Here is a 22,494-nt window from a genome sequence, read left to right on the forward strand (position 1 = left end):
GGCTATCAGGATGGATTATTTTATTGCCTAGTAGATGGGATTTGATGTTTTTGCTTAATTTATACTCTGCTACTATGTATTTTCTCACTTTTTATTTCTCCAGCAGTGATTTGATTTTATCTTATAATCTCTTTTTCACCTGAAGCATATGCCTTGAGAAACAAATATTGGAGATGTTGTTGTGTGCTGTCAAGTTGCTTCCGACCTATAGCTACCCTGTAATATATGAATATTTATTACAGACAGGGTTGGGAGGAGAGAATGTAAAATAGCTTCTGGTGAAAAATAACTTGCAACTGAAAAGGAGCTGTTTATCCAAGGAGTAAGAAATGTGTGTGTGTGTATGTGTGTGTGTGCACACGTTCATGGGCACACGTGTAAGTGTCTGTGTTGACTTAGCCGTATATTCAAGGAAAAAAGAACTTTTAAAATGATTTAGCAACCTCTTCAGCCTTGAAAAGAATTCCACTGGAATAAATCGAGTCATCTATGAGGCCTCTGAACAATGTAACTCAGAAAGAAGATGAAGAAGGAGCAGACAGAAAGAAAGGCTAGAGGGAGTAAAGAACAAGGCAAAGGAGGAGAGGAGGAGGGAGGTGTGTGTGATAAAGTAACGCGGTGCCCCAAGGAGCTGCTCGGATTGCTTCCACGGTCAATGAAGTGAGTGCCGCCAAAAGTAGGTAATGAAGGTAAATTATTTTGACAATTATACTTGGCAGGTAACTTGGTGATTATCGTTCCCAGCTGTCATACATGTAGCCATGCAGCATCTTTGTAAAGCCAGAGATGTCATCAGTCCCTTGTAATATCTTACCTCTGTTGTTTGAGTTAACTGATAATCTTGGCCTCGTAAACTTGCTAATCTACATAATTTTTTTTCCCAAGGTCTGCTGAAGGTACTTGTTGGTCTCTGTTTTCTTCTTTAGAGAGTAGGTTGATGCCTTAGTCTCACCCCTTGATTTAGCCATTTTAAATTCTGTTTTAGAAAGTGGATGTGAGGTTGTCATTAGTCTGTTCTTTGGTTATTTACGAAATTCTAAGGTTGTGAAGGAGCCCTGGTGGCACACCGGTTTAGCGCTCAACTGCTAACAGAAAGGTAGGTGGTTGGAACCCACCAGCTGCTCTCCTGGAGAAAGATGTGGCAGTCTGCTTCGGTAAAGATTATAGCCTTGGCAACTCCATGGGGGCAGTTCTCCTCTGTCCTATAGGGTCACTGTGAGTCAGTCGACTCGACGACAGTGGGTCAGGTTGTACCAGGAGCCATCCGGAAGGATCCAGTGGAGACACAGAGGGAGGTTTTGACCTGTAGGAGTTAATGTGTGTTTAGTTAGTTCAGAGACGAGCAGTGGTGATTTTGTATTTGTAGCGATTTTAGAGAGGAGAGAGACTAAAGGAGAGGGGATCAAAGTGAGTTAGTTCAGGTAAATGGTAATAGAAACAGAAGGAAATAGACTTTGAGATCTGAAGACGACTTTGAAGGGCAGGAGCGCTGGGTTAATGGAAACTGCTCATGCTCCTCCTAAATGTAAGCGCTGCCTATTAGAATGTGGCTCCAGAATGGCTGCGTGTTTGTTCATTACCACTTCCCCAGAACCTGGGCTGGTGCCTGGTACATGTTAGATGCTCAATAAATATTTGCTAAATAAAAAATGAGTGAAGGTCCGCTAAGATAGGCAGATTGGAGGGGAGCCTGGGAACAAGCATTCTAGAGCCTCTAGATGGACTGATCAGAGCACAACAGGCTAGGGCCAGGTTACTGATGCCCAGTAGGAGAAAGGCTATAGTTAGAGACCAAAAACAAAACAAACTCGTTGCCATCGAGTCGATTCTGACTCATAGCAATCCTATAGGACAGAGTAGAACTGCCTCATAGTGTTTCCAAGGAGCGACTGGTGGATTCAAACTGCTGACCTTTTGGTTAGTAGCCGAGCTCTTAACCACTAAGCCACCAGGGCTCACCACGTTCAGTGTTCAGTGACCTCTAACACTGCTTTGCATTAGCACTGGAATGCGGTCAACTGGGTTGAACTACTGACTTAGGGCTCACGGTCTAACTGGAAACAGGGCTGGGTCTGAGGCCGGTCCAGCTCTGAATCTGTCTGCAGGAGTCAGTGCTGCCAGCTGTGGACCTGCAGGACACAGGGCAGGGAGCCAAGCTTTCATTAAAAAGATCAGTGGACCACTTTCTTTTTTTTTTTTTTTTTTTTTTTTAAATTATTGTACTTTAGATGAAGGTTTACAGAACAAACTAGCTTCTCATTAAACAGTACACATATTGTTTTGTGACATTGGTTACCAACCCCACGACATGTCAACACTCTCCCTTCTCAATCTTGAGTTCCCTGTCACCAGCTTTCCTGTTCCCTCCTACCTTCTAGTCCTTCCCCCTGGGCTGCTGTGCCCCATTAGTCTCGTTTTGTTTTATGGGCCTGTCTAATCTTTGGCTGAAGGGTGAACCTCAGGAGTGACTTCATTACTGAGCTAAAAGGGTGTCCAGGGGCCATACTCTTGGAGTTTCTCCAGTCTCTGTCAGGCCAGTAAGTCTGGTCTTTTTTGTGAGTTAGAATTTTGTTCTACATTTTTCTCGAGCTCTGTCTGGGACCCTCTGTTGTGATCCCTGTCAGAGCAGTCAGTGATGGTAGCCGGGCACTATCTAGTTGTATTGGACTCGGTCTGGTGGAGGCTGTGGTATTTGTGGTACATTAGTCCTTTGTACTGATCTTTCTCATGTGTCTTTAGTTTTCTTCATTCTACCTTGTTCCCAAAAGGGTGAGACCAGTGAAGTATCTTAGATGGCCGCTCACAAGCTTTTAAGACCCCAGATACTACTCACCAAAATAGAATGTAGAACATTTTCTTTGTAAACTATGTTATGCCAATTGAGCTAGATGTTCCCTGAGACCATGGTCTCCACAGCCCTCAGCCTAGCAATCCCGTCCCTCAGAGAGTTTGAATGTGTCCATGGAGCTTCCATGACCTTGCCTTCTACAAATTGTACTGGCTTCCCCAGTATTGTGTACTGTCTTACACTTTACCAAAGTTACCACTTACCTATTGTCTATTTAGTGTTTTTCCATCCCCACCCTTCCCCTCCCTCGTAACCATCAGAGATTGTTTCTTTTTGTGTGTAAACCCTTTCGTGAGTTTTTACAATAGAGGTCTCATACAATATTTGTCCTTTTGTGATTGACTTGTTTCACTCAGCATAATGTCCTCCAGTTTCATCTATGTTGTGAGTTGCTTCACAGGTTCATCGTTGTTCTTTATCGTTGCATAATACTCCATTGTGTGTATGTGCCATAGTTTGTTTATCCGTTCATCTGTTGATGGGCATCTAGGTTGTTTCCATCTGTTTGCTATTGTGAACAATGCTGCAGTGAACATGGGTGTGCATATGTCTATTCATGTGACAGCTCATTTCTGTAGGATATATTCCTAGGAGTGGGAATGCTGGATCGTATGGTATTTCTATTTCTAGTTTTCTAAGGAAGGGCCATATCATTTTCCAAAATGGTTGTACCATTTTGCATTCCTACCAGCAGTGCATAAAAGTTCCAATCTCCCTGCAGCCTCTCCAACAATTGTTTTCTTTTTTTTTTGATTCCTGCCAGTAATGCCAGGGTGAGATGGTATCTCATTGTGGTTTTGATTTGCATTTCTCTAATGGCTAGTGATCAGGAGCATTTCCTCTTGTGTCTGATAGCTGCTTGAAGGTCTTCTTTGGTGAAATGTCTCTTCATTTCCTTTGCCCAGTTTTTAATTGGATTATTTGTCTTTTTGCTGGAGAGGTATTGAATTTTCCTGTAGATTTTAGAGATTAGACCTTTGTTGGATTTGTGATAGCCAAGAATTTTTTCCCAGTCTGTAGGTTCTCTTTTTACTCTTTTGGTGAAGTATTTTGATGAGCAGAAGTGCTTAATTTTTAGAAGATCCCAGTTATCTAGCTTATCTTCTGGATTTTGTGTGTTGTTAGTTATGGTTTGTATCCTGTTAATGCCGTGTATTAGGGTCTCTAGTGTTGATATTATTTTTTCTTCTTTGAACTTCATAGTTTTTGTTTTTCTGTTTAGGTCTTTGATCCATTTTGGATTAGTTTTTGTGTATAGTGTAAGATATGGGTCCTGTTTCATTTTTTTGCACATGGACATCCAGTTTTGCCAGCACCGTTTGTTAAAAAGACTGTCTTTTCCCCATTTGATGGACTTTGGGCCCTTGTCGAAGATCAAGTGACTGTAGGTGGATGAATTTACATCTGGGTTCTCAATTGTGTTCCATTGGTCAATGTGTCTGTCATTGTACCAGTACCAGGCTGTTTTGACTGCTGTAGCTTTGTAGTAGGTTCTGAGGTCAAGTAGTGCGAGTCCTCCTACTTTATTCTTCTTCAATACTGCTTTACTTATCCAGGGCCTCTTCCCTTTCCATATAAGGTTAATGATTAGTTTTACCATCTCTTTAAAGAATATTGTTGGTATTTGGATTGGGATTACACTGTTTTTGTAAATTGTTTTGGGTAGAATTGTCATTTTCACAATGTTGAGTCTACCTATCCATGAGCATGGTATGTTTTTCCATTTATGTGGATCTCTTTTGGTTTCTTGCAGTAGTGTTTTGTTGTTTTCTTTGTATAGGTCTTTTACCTCCCTGGTTAGATTTATTCGTAAGTATTTTATATTTTTAGGGGCTATTATGAATGGTATTGTTTTCCTGAGTTCCTTTTCGTCATTCTCTTTATTGGCGTATAGGAATCCAAGTGATTTTTGTACTTTCTCTTGTATCCTGCTACTCTGCCAAATCTTTTTGTTAGTTCCAGGAGTTTTCTCGTGGAGTCTCTTGGGTTTTCTATGTATAGTATCATATCATCCACAAATAAGGACAGTTTAACTTCTTTATTACCAATTGGGATGCCCTTTGTTTCTTTTTCTTGCCTTACTGCTCTAGCTAGGACTTCCAGCACAATGTTAAATAGGAGTGGTGATAAAAGCTATCCTTGTCTTGTTCCTGTTCTCAAGGGGAATGTTGTCAGCCTCTCTCCATTAAGAATGATGTTGGCCATTGATTTTGTATAGATGCCCTTTATTATGTTGAGGAAATTCCCTTCTGTTCCTGTTTTATTGAGAGTTTTCATTAGGAGTGGATGTTGGGCTTTGTTGAATGCCTTTTCTGCATCGATTGAGATGATCATGTGATTCTTTTATTTTCACCTGGTGGATCATATTGATTGATTTTCTAATGGTGAACCATCCTTGCATGCCTAGTATGAATCCCACTTGGTCATGGTGTAATATTTTTTTGATACAATACTGATTTCTGTTGGCTAGAATTTTGTTGAGAATTTTTGCATCTGTATTTATAAGAGATATTGGTCTGTAATTTTCTTTTTTTGTGGTGTCTTTGCCTGATTTTGGTATCAGGGTTATGCTGGCTTCATAGAATGAATTCGGAAGTATCCCTTCCTTTTCTATGTTCTAAAATAGTTTCAGTAGTAGTGGTGTTAACTCTTCTCTGAATGTTTGGTAGAATTTTCCAATAAAGCCATCTGGGCCAGGACTTTTTTTTTTTGTTGGGAGTTTTTTAATTACCTTTTCAGTCTCTTGTTATGGGTCTGTTCAGATTTTCAAGATCATTTCGGTTAGTTTGGATAGGTACTGTGTTTCTAGAAATCTATCCATTTCCTCTAGGTTTTCAAATTTGTTGAAGTGTAGTTTTTCATAATCCTCTGTTCTGATCCTTTTTATTTCAGTTGAGTCTGTTGTAATGTCCCCCATTTCATTTCTTATTTGGGCTATTTACATCCTCTCCTGTTTTTCTTTTGTCAGTTTGGCCTGTGGTTTATCGATTTTGTTGATCCTTTCCAAGAATCAACTTTTGGTTTTGTTGATTCTTTCTTTTGTTTTTCTATGCTCTATTTCATTTACTTCTGCTCTAATCTTTATTATTTCCTTTCTTCTGGTGGCTGTGGGCTTCTTTTGCTGTTCTCTTTATGTTTGTTCAAGTTGTATAGCTAATGTTTTGATTTTGTCCCTTCTTTTTTGATGTGTGCATCTGTTGCTGTAAATTGACCTCTGAGCACTGCCTTCGCTGTGTCCCAGAGGTTTAAGTATGATGTGTTTTCAGTCTCGTTTGATTCTAGGACTTTTTTGATTCCATCTTTGATTTCTTATATTACCCAGTGGTTTTTAAGCAGGGTGTTACTCAGTTTCCATTTAATAGATGTATTTTCCTTGCGCTTCCTGATGTCAATTTGTGCTTTGATGGCGTTGTAAACAGAGAAGATACTTTGTATTGTTTCAGTGTTTTGGATTTTGCTGAGAGTTGCGTTGTGGCCTAAGATGTGGTCTATTCTGGAGAACGTTCCATGTGAGTTGGAAAAGAATGTGTGGTTTGCTGCTGTTGGGTGGAGTGTACTCTATATGTCTATGAGGTCAAGTTGGCTGATTGTGCCCTTTAGGTCTTCTGTATCTTTGTTGAGTTTCTTTCTCGATGTTCTGTCCTTTTCGGAGAGTGGTTGGACCACTTTCTTTACTTGTGTCTATTGTGTGTTATAAAAAATAAATCACGTGGAAATGTTCAGGTACTTTTTTGTCTGTTTTGTCTGTGCCACCATTGTCTTACTTTCCACGTTCCTAGACATCAAAGGGACTGTACATCCATTAAGTTTTTCTGATATGATTATAGGTTATAGCTGTATTAATTTTATAATATGATTGTATATTATAAGAAATATTTTAGAAATGTTAGTTATTTTTAATCTATTATTAGTTTTCCCTGTCATTAGTTATAATCTTCCATCTGTGGGTTTACCATAATTTACTTAATCATCGCCATATTGTTAGCTCTTTAGTTGTTTCTGTTTTTCCCTACTCTTACAGTAATGCTCAGGATGAAGATGTGGCAGTCTGCTCCGGTAAAAATTTACAGCCTCAGAAACCCTATAGGGCAGTTCTAACCTGTCCTATAGAGTCACTATGAATTGGAATTGACTCGACGGCGTGGATTTTTGTTTGTTTGTTTTATAGTAATGCTAAAGTAAAATACATGAGTGTAGCTTGTTCCATATTTTGAATTATTTTCTCAGAATAGGTTCCCAGAAACATACTTTCAGGGTCAAATGCTTTGAGCTTTTTTATTTTTGCTAGCTCTTGTGAATATTACCCATTTGCTTTCTGAGATGGTTGACTGCAAAATTGTCCCAGGGACCAAGGCCTACTATACCTTGATCTGAATGTTACTTAAAAAAAATACATCAGTAATCATAAAATGCCCTTTCATTGTTTGATTTGTATTTATTTGATAACTCATGAGGTATTAAATACAAGTGGTTCTTCTTTTGCAAATTATCCCTGCTTAGGTCTTTTACTTTTGAAATATTTGATCGGAAAAGTAAGTAACCTATGCTTACTGTGAATGATCCTGGATAGAACGTCATCTTGGAAATGCTGGCATTCCATTGTCATGGGTTGAATATTCAATTCAGCTCAAGAGAAAAAGTCTTGAATTTGAGCTAATGTGTTACACCAGTCACGTGCCAAGCACTGTGTTGAACGGTTGACCAGCTTATTTAATTTCAGCAACTCTACGAGGTAGATATTGTCTTTACATTTGAGCCAGTCAAATAAGTTGGAGATTTTAGAGAAGCACTGGGTTAAAAGTAACGGAAGGAGAAATTGTGGAAAGGACAGACAGTGTCGGAGAGGTGGCTGGAGGGACAGGCCCTCAGGAAGCCTGCCTGGAAGCTGCCTTGTCACAGATTTCTTCTTTTCGTACTCCTTGTGCTTTTCCACGTACTTCCCGGTTGTAATCCTACCAGTGAGAGATGCATTCTGCTTAAGAGGCAGTCTGTCTTAAAATTTTAAATACCTCTGGAAGGGGTTTGTTCTGGAAGGTCATGCATTATTAACTATTAATGTGAATTAATAACAAGACAGCTTTCCTTTTGACCCTGCTGGCAGTAGCTGTCCTGAGGGATGACACTTGGGTAGGGTGTGTTCGGAGGAACGAGGTGAGGTAGGCGTCTTTAGAGAATGAAGAACTTGGCAATCAGGCAGGGCAGATCTGGGTGGTGGAGAGTCCTAGGTGGGTAGAACAGAGGGCTGACTCTGGGGTGGCTGAGGCCTGGAGCCTCGAGATATGGAAGTGTGAATAAGGGGGTGGCAGGATGCCAAGGACAGATGGTTCCTATTTCAAAAGTCTGCTCGAGGCCAGCCCTGCCTACATCCCAGAAAGAGGAAGGAAACTTTCTTCTTTCCTGTACCCCACACCTCCTGAGGTCATGGAGTCAGGTAATGGCAGTGTTAACTATGTTCATTGGTAATGTGGCTTATAACCATTTATAGGGACTGCTTACATGAGTGAACGTGCAGTGCCAAGCAGCCAGTTGGAAAAATAAACTTGTGGGACATGGCTTCCTTATGAATTGGGGACCAAACGCAGATTTTAGAAGATGTGTGCTAATCAGAGATATATGTTTTGTTTTATAGAATATCTTTTCAGTCCAACAACATATAGCTTCTTTAAGTTTGCGGATAACTTCTTTCCTCTGCTCAAGCCCTGTGGACAGCTGCTCCTTGTTTTTAGGTTTTATTTCTGGCATGTACGGCCCTTGTGCTTAAACAGATAGGTGTTTCTGGTAAGATATAACATGGCTTTGAAATTAATAAATGGCAACTTTTAGCAGTGCAGTTACTGTAAAGTGAACAGTGACTGAAATGCAAGTTTTACATTTCCATGTTTGCATAGACATCTGAGAGTCTTCTTTTGTATCTGGAGGAATCAGACCTCTTGATAGTCTTTTCTAATAAACAAACTGCTCATGGCTCTGGATTTAAAAGATTTACTGCATAAATTATTTCCCCCGTGGAGTGAATGCCCAAGCTGAAAATAAGCTACAGATCTTAATAGCCAAGCAGAGGAGTGTACTTGTCTCCGTGAAACGTCTTATGTGTAATTTGGCTTGTCAAGTAACGTGAAGTGGGATGAAAGTATCTTCGTTTAAAACGTGCAGCTGGTGTGAGAGTGTCAGACGGATGCTGTTTGGCTGGAGTGCCTTCCACGTCTCGTGTTCTGCTTGTCTTCACTAATCAGTAGTAGCTTTCCCTCCATGTCTTTGTTCACTACAGAAAGCATCTCCACAGTATAAAATGGTTAGCCTTTTATGTGTCTCCATATGTTGGAAATTAACATGATCTAGATGAAAAAAACTTTTTTTCTGTTTTGCAAAATGATAGCATTTGAAGTTGAGTTTATTTAATCAGCTAGTTGTGATTCTTTTTCTTCGTGTTTCCCCTAACATTTAAAGATACTGCTGTTCACATGAGAGAGAAGAGTGCTGTGTAGAGCCTGCTTAGTGTCGTACAGAACACTACCTTGATGGTCAAGGGCGTTTGAGAGTCGCGGTACTCAGGACAGGCCAGAGTGAAGCAGTCTCCAGTGGGCTGTGGGCGATAGTTACTGGAAAAGCCACATCCCATAAACAGCTCCCTCTGTCCGTTGCTAGGAGCCTTGGTGGCACAGTGTTAAGAGCTCAGCTGCTAAACAAAAGGTCAGCAGTTCAAATCCACCAGCCGTTCCTTGGAAATCATATTAGAACTGCCCTGGAGGGTTGCTATGAGTTGGAATCAACTCAGTGGCAACGGTTTTTTTTGGGTTATCCATTGCTAGGGGCCCTGGTGGTCCAGTGGTTAAAGCAGTTGGCTGCTAACCAAAAGGTCAGCAGTTGGAACCCACCAGCTGCTCCTCAGGATAAAGATGTGGCAGCCTGCTTCTGTATACGTTGTAGCCTTGGAAACCCAATGGGGGAGTTGTGTTCTGTCCTGTATGGTCACTATGAGTTGGAATCGACTCAGTGGCAACGAGTATCCATTCTTATGTCCCTGGGTGGCACAAACGGTTAACATGCTTGGCTGCTAACTGGAAGGTTAGAGATTTGAGCCCACCAAGAGGTACCTCAGAAGAAAGGCCTGGCAGTTTACTTGTGGAAAACCAGCCATTGAAAGCCCTGTGGAGAACAGTTCTACTCTCCCACATGAGGAGTTGCTGTGAGTTGGCATCAACTGGTTGGCGTCTGGCTTTTCCTGTTGCTACCTTGGCCGGAATTCTAGAGATCCAGAAGGCATGCCTCTACTGGCTTCTTCCTGACTCCTCCTTGAAATAATACGTGACCATGTAAATGATGCATATTCATTAAAGAAAACTTCGAAAATACACGTACTTAAATTTAAGGAAGTAAATAAAAAGCCTCCACCCTACCATGAACCAAAGATAAGCTCTGTTAACATTTGGGGTATATTCTTCTGATACTGTTTTTCTCAATTTATGTGTATGTGTGTTTACAAAAAAAGAGATTGAACTGTATATTCTGTTTAGAAATTAGATTTTTATACTTAAGACATTAGGACCACTTTTCCAAGTCATTAAATATTTATCTACTATATATCTCAATAGCTGCAACGTATTCAATTTTATTGATATTACAGAATTTATTTCCTCTCTCTCTAGTTATTGGACATTTGGGCTCTTCCCCATTTTTGATAATTTAAATAGCGCTACAATTAGTTAATTAACAGTAATTGATTAATATTCTTATAGCTAAGTGTAGCCACATAAGCAGTTTTTTCCTGTTTGTTCACTTTCCAAACTTATTTTGTCCATTTTGTACACTTACGGTTAAGTGTACCCACATCCACTGTTTCTGTACTGTAATAGCCCGGAATTCCCCTGAAGACTTAAACTCATTCTCCAGACCTTTTAGTTAACCACGGGCGAGATGTTTTTGTGACCCTAAATAGCAAATTAAGAAGTCACCTCTTTACATTGCTAGTAACAGTACATTTGTTCCAATAGTACAGTTTATCTGCTTTAGTAGAGACTAACCCCTGGGATTATGATAGTCCCAGATTAAAGCATATTGTTCCTTTTCAGTGATACATGAAAACTACAGGAATCAGAATAATATCAAATATTGAAAGATTAGTATACTAAATTTGATCTCCCAAAGCAGGGTTCTGCAAATTGCAGTCATTTGTTTGCCAGCTTCATGATTTTGCTCTATCCTGTCCTTCCAGTGCTGTTCCGTACTTAATGCTTTTTCTACGTCGACTCAGTTTTCTTCCTAAATAAATTTACCTAAGAAGGGATGTTTATGTGATTGAAGTAAATAGAAAGTAGCCCTAAAAATATATTTCTAACTATTAATATGAGAATATTTACCTGTGTGTCAGACCCACTTTGGTTATACTGCTCTCATAGAAGACTTGGCCAGGTGCGTCACCTGTCCCTTACCAGGTGTGTGACCTTGGGCCAGTTACGCAACCTGTCCTCTGTATTCACTTCTGTATGATGCCGATAGTGAGGTATTCCCTGCCAGGTGCTTAACACAGTGCCTGACTTGGCAATTGCTCAATAAATGGAAGTAACTACAAGAACACACTGCTGCGCAGTGGTTGTCTTTATTACTCTTGCTGAAAAGAACAGCATTGGAGATTTAGAAATAGACAAGCATTGCTATTCTGCATCTGGAGATAGAGTTGAAGGTAGTGGAAAGAACAGTAGGCCACAGAGTTGGCAGGTTGTATTATATCTCACCTTTCTGCTGACGAGATGCGTGACTTGGTAAGTCTTTTAACCTCTTTGGGATTTGGTTTCCTCATCAGACAAATTAGGAAGTTTGATTTGATCCCAGAGCATCCAGCTCAGAGGTTGCTAGCTACGTGAGCGGTCCTGATTGTGGAGTATGGCTCACCTGAAGATTGGAGCAATTGTGTTTTGTTTTATCTTAACTGGTTAGCTAACTAACACACGAACTAATACAGGAAGTTGGTGTGGCCTCAGCCGCTTTCCTGTTTTCATCATGGGTGACTCTTGGTCACCAGGGGTCATATGTGAAGCCTAGGTCAATGGATTGACAGAGTGGCTGCAACAGTGGGCTCAAGCATAACAACGATTGTGAGCACAGCACAGGAGCAGGCAGTGTTTCGTTCTGTGGTACATTGGGTCGCTATGAGTCGGAACCGACTTGACGGCACCTAACAACAACAACGATAGGTCAATTAATAATTGTTTTTGAAGCTGTGTGCAACTAATTATGTAATTATAAGCTGTCAAAGTTTAGTCCTGGTAAAATCATATCATAAAACCGAGGCATTTCTGAAGCATTTACTGACAATAGGAAAACATGAATAAACTCCTCTTCTCCATTTGACTCACATTTCAAGTCTGGTTAATATGTAACCGCCAGGCGTAGAACCACGCCTCATCATTGCCATCGATAAACAATTGTATGTGAATTTCTAGTCACATGGCCCACTATTAAAATAACTTTTATGGCCCTGGACTGGACTAGATGGCTTGTTATGTCCCTTCTAGAGCAGAGATTCTATGATTGTATGAATTTCAGTCTCCTGATAAGGTAGGTCTTGGCTTGGTAGTGATGAAGTTGAAATCAATAAAACAAAACAAAATAAAAAAGCCTCTACTGTAATTCTTCTGAATGGATGTTTATGGAATGTGGGGTGTGGAGACGTAAGTGCTGTTCACTGCTTTTTTTCACTTAGAATATAAAGTGTATGTTTGTATAGAGCTGCCTTGTTGTTTTGAATGACCACAGAGTATTCTGTGTAATGATTGTAATTGTTTAACAGTCACCTCATGATCATTAGGCTCTTTTCTAACTTCTGCTGTTACCTACGATAATACTGTAATGAATGTCCTGGTACATATGAGATTTTGGGCACATGTTAATACACCTGTGGGTTAAATTGCTGGGTTAGGATATTTGCATTTGTGATTTTGATTGAAATAGACAAATTTCTCTTAATGGAGGTTGAACGAGTGTACACCGCCACCAACAATGTGTGAGTGAACCTATTTCCATTCAACTCTCCCCCCGCCAGGAGCCCTGTCTTTCTGTTACCAAGCAATTTGAATAGCACTATATGTCACTTTGAGGACTAAGATACGCCTGACCCAAGCCATGATATTTTCCATCGCCTCATATACATGCAAAGGCTAGACAGTGAATAAGGAAGACCAAAGAATTATTGATGCTTTTGAACAGTGGTGTTGGCAAAAAATAATGAATACACCATGGACTGCCAACAGAATGAAGAAATACGACCAGAATGCTCCTTAGAAATAAGGAGGGTGACACTTCGTCTAACGTACTTTGGACATATTATCAGGAGGGACCAATCCCTGGAGAAGGCCATCATGCTTGGTAAAGGAGAGGCTCAACAAAAGCGAGGAAGACTCTCAATGAGATGGATGGACACACTGGCTGCAACAGTGGGCTCAGACATAACAACGATTGTGAGGATGATGCTGGACTGGGCAGTCTTTTGTTCTGTTGTACATGGGGTCACTATGAGCCAGAACCTACTTGACAGCACCTAACAACACCACCAACAACATACAACACCGTTGTCTCTGGGAAAATACTGACTAGACCGCAGATCATTACTATTCATGCAGATTTCACAGAGATAGAATATTACACTGAAGACCACTTTCTAAACTCTATGTATTTGCTGAATTAAATGGCTGCACTGTTAAACATCTTGGAATTTACTTTATGTTACTTCAGAGCACAATTATACCAGAGTAGAAAAACTTCCAATTTGCAAATTACCAACAAACTAAAGCCTTCTGTGGAGATTCATTCTCATACCATAATGAAACACACTCTACATATTATGCAGAAGGTTTGATTGTACTAAATCTTTTGCAATTTTTTTTTTTTTTTTTAATTTAGAAGGAAAAGACATTTTTTCCTAAATATTGTATCCATTTTTCCAGAGAAAACTGATACTGGTTTTGGGGAGAACACAAGAAGTCACCCTCCTGGTCCTTAAGGGTACCCATTACCATTGGATTGTGTATACACACACGTGCACACACCTGCTCTGAGTGCTAAAGCTTCTTGTAAGAAAATAGAGTTGTTTGTGTTGCTGAAGGACAGGAATGCTCTTTTGCATTGAAGACTTATTACGTAGATTTTGAATTGTTATAAAAGATGTTTATAAACCAGTATTTATTCCTCTGTGGTGCAGCTGGGCGTTTATGGAAGTCAATTCCTAAAGAAACTTAGGTGGTTTTATTTATGTTTTTATGCTAATGTGATCTTTTCTGAAATTGACTGTCGTTCTAATAGTTGAGAAGCCCCCCACTCTGGCTTTATAAAGGAACAGCAGATGTTCACTAAGTTCTGCTTTATGAAGGTTTCCTCCTTGATTTGACTTTCTAATAGGGTTCTCTACATAGCACCTTACCAGCTTACTTACAAAAGAAAAAATTTCCGTTATTGACCTATTTGGAAAGCAGTTGTAGTGTTGAATAGAGCACTTATAGTGCAAAATCGTGGTAAAATCTCACAGAATCTAACCTATAATTAATATAAAACTGCTTCAGTTATTCAAAGAAAAATACAGATTAAAAAGTGATTATTGGGCAAATTACCTTTTATGCTTGCCTTTTTAGCACATATATTACATTCTGGAGAAACTGCCTGCTTGCAGCTAGAGACTGTTGAATTTAAAATTGTTTTACCCTTCAGGAAATCAGTGTGTTGTGTTATCCAGACAGTAGAATAACAGCGGGCCTTCAGCAAAATGAGGCTTTACTGTGGTCCGTATTGCCCTGAGCTAAGTGCTTCCACACAAATCAGTGAAGCTCAAGATTGTTAGAACTATGGAAACAAAACCATTCTCCTTGAACTGTAGCACCCCCTAGATCCTAATAGTTTGTGTCTTTAAATTCAAAGGAGCATTTTGTTTATACTTATAAAAAGGACTATTAATATAATATGAACCAATGGCTTTTATGTTCTTGTGACCAAGAAGAAGGTACCTTTGAAAGGTTCCATGGAAATTATGGAGAATGAACGGAGCTATTGCTATTTTTGAAAATAATCTTTACACTTCTTTTCCATAGAGTATTTGGTGCTGGATACCGGTTATAACCTGTAGCTGGGCCTGTTGTATCCTGCTTTGAAAGCAGTAAATAGCCCATTGCCTAATCACGCTTCCTTTCGTGTTGTAGGTACTTCTTCCAGCAGCTGGTCTGTTACAGTTACAGGATGTGAAGAAGACTTGCTGTGAATTTTTGGAATCCCAGCTTCATCCTGTCAACTGCTTAGGAATCCGGGCCTTTGCGGACATGCACGCATGCACAGACCTCCTGAACAAGGCCAACACCTACGCAGGCAAGGAGAACAGATTGCTGGCAGGAAGTGGCTGGGTGCAGTGCACGGGGGAGGAGAAATATTCCTAGAATCCCTATTGATTTTACCAAAGAAATAATGATACAGGGTGGTTTAGGTCCCTGTGGTTGTTGAAAAACCACAGTGCTTCAGTAAAACAGAGTAGTCCGGTAAATTTGAGTTTTCTAGATTTCCGTGGGGTGGCCTAATGACCCAACTACTTTTAGAAAGTTGTTTCCGAGAGAAAATGTGATCTGAGTTTCAGAAATCTGATTTAGGGATGAACTGTTAGAATACAACCCGTCTGTAAGCTGGGGAATGCCTATAATATATGATGGTGTTCATCTAAGTTCTTTGAGTGGAGTGAGGCGTTCGGAGAACCAAAGACAAATTTGGATTCATTGATGTGCGGCAGTGTTTCCCGTTCTGTTCTTCAGCTAAATAGAAAATATTTCTTCTAAATACAAACTCCATTAACTGCTATATATGATGAAGCTACTGTAAGTGACTTACGTGAGGAAAAACAGCAAGGAGGCTTGTGTATGTTGGGTAGTTTTTTCCTGCATGTAGCAATCGCTGTTTAACACAGTTCCTTTCTTAGGTTGCCAGTCATCTCCATAACCAAAAACCTCCATTGCCGTCGAGTCGATTCTGACTTGTAGCGACTCTATAAGACAGAGTAGAACTGCCCCATAGGTTTCCAAGGCGTAAATCTTTACAGAAGCGGATTACCACATCTTTTCTCCCAAAGAGCGGCTGGTGGGCTTGAACCGCCGACCTTTTGGTTAGCAGCCAAGTGCTTAACCTCTGCACCACCAGTGCTCCTTATTCGCCTCCATAGTGCTTGATAAAAGTTAGTGACTCTTGAGAGAGAGAGGAGGGGTGAGGAGAGATGGATAAAGCAGGATAAATGTACAAGATGTCAAAACATAGTTCATATAATGTAATAGAGCTCCTAGCTGCACTCACATCAGTACTAGCTTGTTCAGTTGTTTTTTTTACCCCCAGGTGATACATTTCCTTTTATTTTTTTTCTCTTATTTAAAATCTTAAGTTTACTGTAGTATTAAGTACGAACAATTTATGCCAGAATTAGAATACCTCCATATCTATACCTCTATATTATAGATTTCTTTCTCATAATTATGCCAAGAGTTTTTTATGGAGAAAATGTCACTTCCACCAAATTATAATGAAATACTGATTCTTCTTTTTTAATTCACTGTATTTTAAATCAGGGTCTAGTCTTAAAGGAAGTACTGTTTTCATACCGTATTTCTGAATTTTATATTTCCTTGAGTTTCTTAGGTTTATAGGTAACATTTTAACACACTTTTTATAATGGAAAATTGCAAACACATCCAAAATTAGAATAGTATCCATCATCCAACCTTAACAGTTTTCAACTGTTTCAACTACACCCCTCTCTACTTCTTTCTTCCCTATTACTATTTTTATATGTAAATATTTTATTGAAGTCTAATATACATGTAGAAGAGTGCACAAATCGTAAGTCTACAGCTTGATGAATTTTTGTATTCTCATTATTTTGAAAGAAATTCTGTCATTATTTCATCCTAAACAATTACAGGGACCAACTTCGTATTAGGAAGCTAATCTCATGTCTTTGGTATTTTGACTACTAGTTGTAACAAACTTTCTAAAATAAATAATCCAGTATAATAATAAAACAGTTGTTCTTCATAATGAGAACCGTCCGTTGCTGCTTCTCTATCTTTAGCAAATAGGTGGTAATGCGGTAAGGGTCCCTGCAGGAGGATACCCATAGCTCTCTTTTTCTGCTATAAACAAACAATTCTTACCTAGTTTGCTTGTCTGTGTGTCTGTCTCTCTGTATGTCTGTGTATGTATGAATGTACGTATCTATCATCTATTTATTTTTAATAATTCAAGCACCTTGGAGCCCTGGTGGTGCAGTGGTTAAGAGCTTGGCTGCTAACCAAATGGTCGGCAGTTTGAATCCAGTAGCCACTCCTTCAAAATCCTATGAGGCAGTTGTACTCTGTCTGGTAGGGTCGCCATGAGTTGGAATTGACTTGACAGCAACAGGTTTTTTAATGTGTCCAGAAAAACCTACCCAAGTCCAACAATATAACATGTGAGAAGATGCGGGAGAGTGTAATGAACGCGGTGAGGAGGTTAATACCCTGCCTTTTCTTTTCCCCATAAAAGCACCAGGCTGAGGAGGACCTGTGACAGGCCTGTCCAGGTGTGATGGAGGGAAAGGAGATGTATAGCAACGACAGAGGAGTCAGGAAGGAAGGGAGAGGAGGAGCTGAGGGAGAGAAAGGGTGGGAAAGGGAATAAACCTTCATAGTCTCGGTGTACTTTCTGTTCCAAGGTTCGACTACACTCAGGTGCCCACCCCTCATCAGACACTCACCAGAGATTCCGGACTTCATTCGGCTTCCTTCCTTTCTCTTGCCGATTGGAAATACGATTTATAGTATTTATTATAATTGTACAGGTGCAGTAAAAAAATAAAAATTTTCCCTGGAAATCTGTTCATTGAACTCATGCTTATTTTTAATATTGTCATCATTTTTGGAGAAAATAAAAATGTGAAAAACGAAGCAGGGAGGGAGAGTGATGGGAGGGGCGTGGAAGCACGCTGCTCATTCTGGCTCTCCCTTCTTTCCAGCAGCATGACACAGGCATCCCTGCCCTTCACGCTGACCCAGCCGCTTCTCCACGGAGTGGCTTCAAACTGGTGACATCTGAGGGCGGCTACCAGACTAAATGACCTGGGGCGTGGTGCTCTCAGCTATAGTCTGCCTTACTTATACGTTGAGTGATTCTTTTCTTAGCTGGAAAGCTCTGTGAAATTATTTTTTGCTTCATCCCTAAAAATGAAAATTTTGACAACTAACTCCCAGTACACTGACTTCTTTAGAGAATGGCTGGTTTATGAGCTCTCTGTTTCTCAAGTTGGAGTGCTGTCTGTATTTTAGCCATTTTCCAAATCATTGATTTGCTTTTAGCATTTTTCATGATCAAAAATATAGACAAGATAAAAATTGAACTCATCAGCATTCAACAGTCCCAGTAAAATTGAATCAGAAATTCAGTTGTAATTATAAATTGCACAATTTATATTGTAGATATAAATTGTATAACTGTAAAATTGAAATACAAATTTTATGAACCTTCCTTGTTGATAATCAAGAGTTGCCAGTAGTTGAATTTCCAGAATTTTCAGCAAATTTAAGAGAGAAAATCTTGTCCAGTTCTTAGCCATTCTGTGCCTCTCCACCCTACATGATGAACATTTGAGAAGCTTGTTAATACCACTTCTAACCAGCCTTTGGTGGAAATCTGCGGTATCATTTTCAGACTAGTACTCCAGCTGACAATCTGGGTCAGTAAGCACTCAGCCTCCCGCAGTGACAGGACCACCTATGAGGAAGTCCTCCTCTTTCCCGGCCATGACCATGCTTTCCGCTTCTTTCCCATTCTCTTCCTGCCATTAACCCTGCTATCTCTTTATACATTCCAGGCCCAGTGGGGTAAAAACTACCCTACCCAGGCCTCTCCAGCATCCTTAACTGTTTTCATGTGTGTCCCTGTTCAGTGTGTCTTAACTGAAACTTGGTTTTCCCCAAAAGCCTGCATGTTGGGGGCCAACTGCTTTAAGGGCCCACTGTTGTAACTCACTGGAAAGGTGAGTAGAAGGGTACTGCTTCTAGATGATTGTTCTGTCGCTGCCACACATCTCCGTTCTGTATCGGCCGGCTGTCGGCCCCCAGCATTCTCTCTGCAGCCCGCTTTTTCTAGGCTTTCTATACTTCTGCCTTTGACCTAGGTCGTATTTTTCCTCTGCACCTTGTTGCTCCTGATGATGGGCTCTGTAAGCTTTAGCCCCTGCTTACAAAGACTTTGTAAGACCAGTCCCTGGAAAAGGACATCATATTTGTTAAAGTTGAGAGTCAGTGAAAAGACCCTCAACGAGATAGACTGACACGGTGGCTGCAACAATGGGCTCAAACATAGCAGTGATTGTGAGGACGGCGCGGGACCGGGCACTGTTACTGTTCTGTATGTAGGGTCGCTATGAGTTGTAAGAAACCCTGTTGTCCTGGTTAAGTGCTACAGCTGCTAATCAAAAGGTCAGCAGTTCAAGTCCACCAGGCGCTCCTTGGAAACTCTATGGGGCAGTTCTACTCTGTCCTACAGGGTCGCTATGAGTCAGCATCGGCTTGATGGCAACGGGTTTGGTTTTTTTTTTGATGAGTCAGAACCAACTTGATGGCACCTAACAGCAACAACAGTAGTGAACTCGCATCTAAATTAAGTGTTTCAGCTTATGCCTTATTTTCTGTAGAGGTAGTTGCTGTAGGCTTTTCTTCTGTAATCAATTTACTTCAGTCATTTTCCACTCTTGCATAATTTAGGCCAGGAATTGCTGCTCTGACTAAACATCCGTCAGAATAAGCCCATGATTTTGAAAGCTGCCCCCTTGAAAGAAATGCGTATCAAGAGAGTGTTACTGATAATGGTATCAACGAGCCTCGACTATGTGCTGTGCATCCTAAAGAATGGATGCTGATTATTTAAGGGTCGATTGCAGTGTTAATTTACTGACATGGAAGATTCTTCCTTTGGAGAACTGTGAAAGCATTTGGTGTGCAGCACGTCTTGCCTGAATTCATGCCCCCTTAAATGACATTTCTTAAAATAATCATTTTTATATTCTTGCGCTCATTATGGTCTTCATTTGTGTCTTCATAAGCTACCTGCAGTCTTTCTGCCTTGCTCTGTTGACAGTGTTTCTATCTGAGATGAGTTAGCTGTTTTCAGGTTTCCCCAGAACTGTCTGTGCTGGTGGATATATGGGAATCTTTTTTTTTCCTGGATACTAGTAGTATTCAGAACCAGAGAATCACGGAGTGTTACACTTACGGAGAACCTTCGCAGTCATCCAGTCTAACACTCACATTTTATAAATTGGGAGAATCAAAACCAGAGATGCTTTTATTTTTCCAAAACACTTGGTCTTAGGGGTCGGCTGTTCATGAGTCTAAGATATGATTGTTATCCGTGCACATACCCTCACGTCTCAGATGGGATTCTGCACTGCGTCGAATACAGAGGAATTATAGGGACCCTCATGGGATTTAATTTTGGTAAAAAGGATGCAAGGTGTTTAGAAATCAAGGGCCCTTTGTAGCTTATTAAGGGCGTAAAACAGAATAAGCAAAACGTTGTTATATATCGATACGTGTATCTATAGCATATATAGTTGTTATATATATCAACAACTGATGTATTGTTAATTTCTTTGGACTTAATTTGGGATGAGGGACCTGACCTGATGTGGCCTGTAGCCCTGGTATGACAGATTCTAGGGATTGTCTTTCATTTCTTGACAATCAGCTTATTTCATTTGCTGGAGGGAGGCCACTGGGGAAGCTCAGCTGCTCTGCAGAGTGAGGAGAATCCTTACCTAATGTGTATAAGGAAGAATATGTAGTATATTGTATATTTTACACACACACACAATGTGTCTGTTTCATGTATGTTGCAGGTTCCTGGGCTTTTTTGTCTCGTGGTGTTGTCATGGCATGTTTTATGCTACTAGGAATTATGCCTTATTGCGGTTATAGTGTTAGCTCAGACAGAAGCACTGATTGTTGAATGCCAGTGTAACTAGGTTCAGTGGACTTTGATAAACTACGGAAGGCAAACTATTAATGTCCGCGAAAGCTGTGTTCTGTACGCAGATTAATCTGTCAGCATACGGGTGAAAGGATTGGAAACAATAATTGAGACTGGTAACAGGGTGAGACCCAGGGTAGCAGTGAAGATAGAGAGGAGAGAGTTAAAGCAAGAAACTACCTCTAAGGTATGATGAGTAGAAGAAGCCGACTAATCTTCGAGAAGCCCTGCCTTTTAGCAGTATATTTAGGTAAATGCATTGTTGTTAGCTTCTGTCGAGTCGATTCTGACTCATAGTGACCCTGTGTACAACAGAATGAAACACTGCCCGGTCCTGCGCCGTCCTCAACAATTGTTGCTATGCTGGAGCCCACTGTAGCAGCCACTGTGTCAGTTCATCTCATTGAGGGTTTTCCTCTTTTTCACTGACCCTCTACTTTGCCAAGCATGATGTGCTTCTCCAGGGACTGGTCCCTCCTGATAACATGTCCAAAGTACGTGAGATGTAGTCTCGCCATCTTTGCATCTAAGGAGCATTCTGGTTCTACTTCTTCCAAGACAGATTTGTTCCTCCTTTTGGCGGTCTCTGGTGTAGTCTGTGTTCTTTGCCAACACCACAATTCAAAGGCGTCAGTTCTTCTTCGACCTTCCTTATTCATCGTCCAGCTTTCATGTACATAAGAGGTGATTGAAAACACCGTGGCTTGGGTCAGGAGTACATTAGTCTTCAAGGTGACATCTTTGCTTTTCAACACTTTAAAGAGGTCTTTCGCAGCAGATTTGCCCAGTGCAGTGTGTCTTTTGATTTCTTGACTGGTGCTTCCATGGGTGTTGATTGTGGATCCAAGTAAAATGAAATCCTTGACAACTTCAGTCTTTTCTCCATTTATCATGATGTTGCTTTTTGGTCCAGTTGTGAGGATTTTTGTTTTCTTTATGTTGAGGTGTAATCCATACTGAAGGCCGTAGTCTTTGATCTTCATGAGTAAGTGCTACAAGTTCTCTTCACTTTTCAGCAAGCAAGATTGTGTCATCTGCATAATGCAGGTTGTTAATGAGTCTTCCTCCAGTCCCGATGCTGTGTTCTTCATATAGTCCAGCTTCTCAGATTATTTGCTCAGCATACAGATTGAATAGGTATGGTGAAAGGATACAGCCTTGAAGCACACCTTTCCTGACTTTAAACCATGAAGTATCCCCTTGTTCTGTTTGAACCACTGCCTCTCTTGATCTATGTACAGGTTCCTCATGAGCACAATTGAGTGTTCTGGAATTCCCATTCTTTGGTATGTTACCCATAATTTGTTACAATCCATACAGTTGAATGCATTTGCATAGTCAGTAAAATCCAGGTAAACATCTTTCTGATACTCCCTGCTTTCAGCCAGGATCCGTCTGACATCAGCAGTGATATCCCTCATTCCACGTCCTCTTAAATGTGTAGACACATTTCATGTGTGCATATTTACTGCCAGTTTATGGTAGCTGCTGATTTTTACTGAGGTACAGTAAGCAAAGAAAGAGTCCAGTGAAAAGGAAGAATTTCTGACCCCAGTTTTGTAATAAAGATTATGCTCATATTGACCATACTAGTCCAAAATGTGAGGACTTTAGTTGATAGTGTATTC

General features: G+C 40.4%; 1 protein-coding gene across 4 annotated transcripts in view; it reads left to right on the forward strand.

Annotated features, from left to right (window-relative positions):
* Positions 1-22,494, forward strand: part of KLHL2 (kelch like family member 2) — a 106,638-nt gene that overhangs the window by 52,534 nt on the left and 31,610 nt on the right. For all 4 annotated transcript variants that reach the window (XM_023725474.1, XM_023725473.1, XM_004390640.3 and 1 more), the window contains one exon: positions 15,031-15,193. In XM_023725474.1, the coding sequence (XP_023581242.1) occupies positions 15,031-15,193 (163 nt within the window). The remainder of the gene's footprint in view (positions 1-15,030; positions 15,194-22,494) is intronic.

Source organism: Trichechus manatus, unplaced genomic scaffold (assembly GCF_000243295.1).
Source record: "Trichechus manatus latirostris isolate Lorelei unplaced genomic scaffold, TriManLat1.0 scaffold00315, whole genome shotgun sequence".
Lineage (NCBI taxonomy): Eukaryota > Metazoa > Chordata > Mammalia > Sirenia > Trichechidae > Trichechus > Trichechus manatus.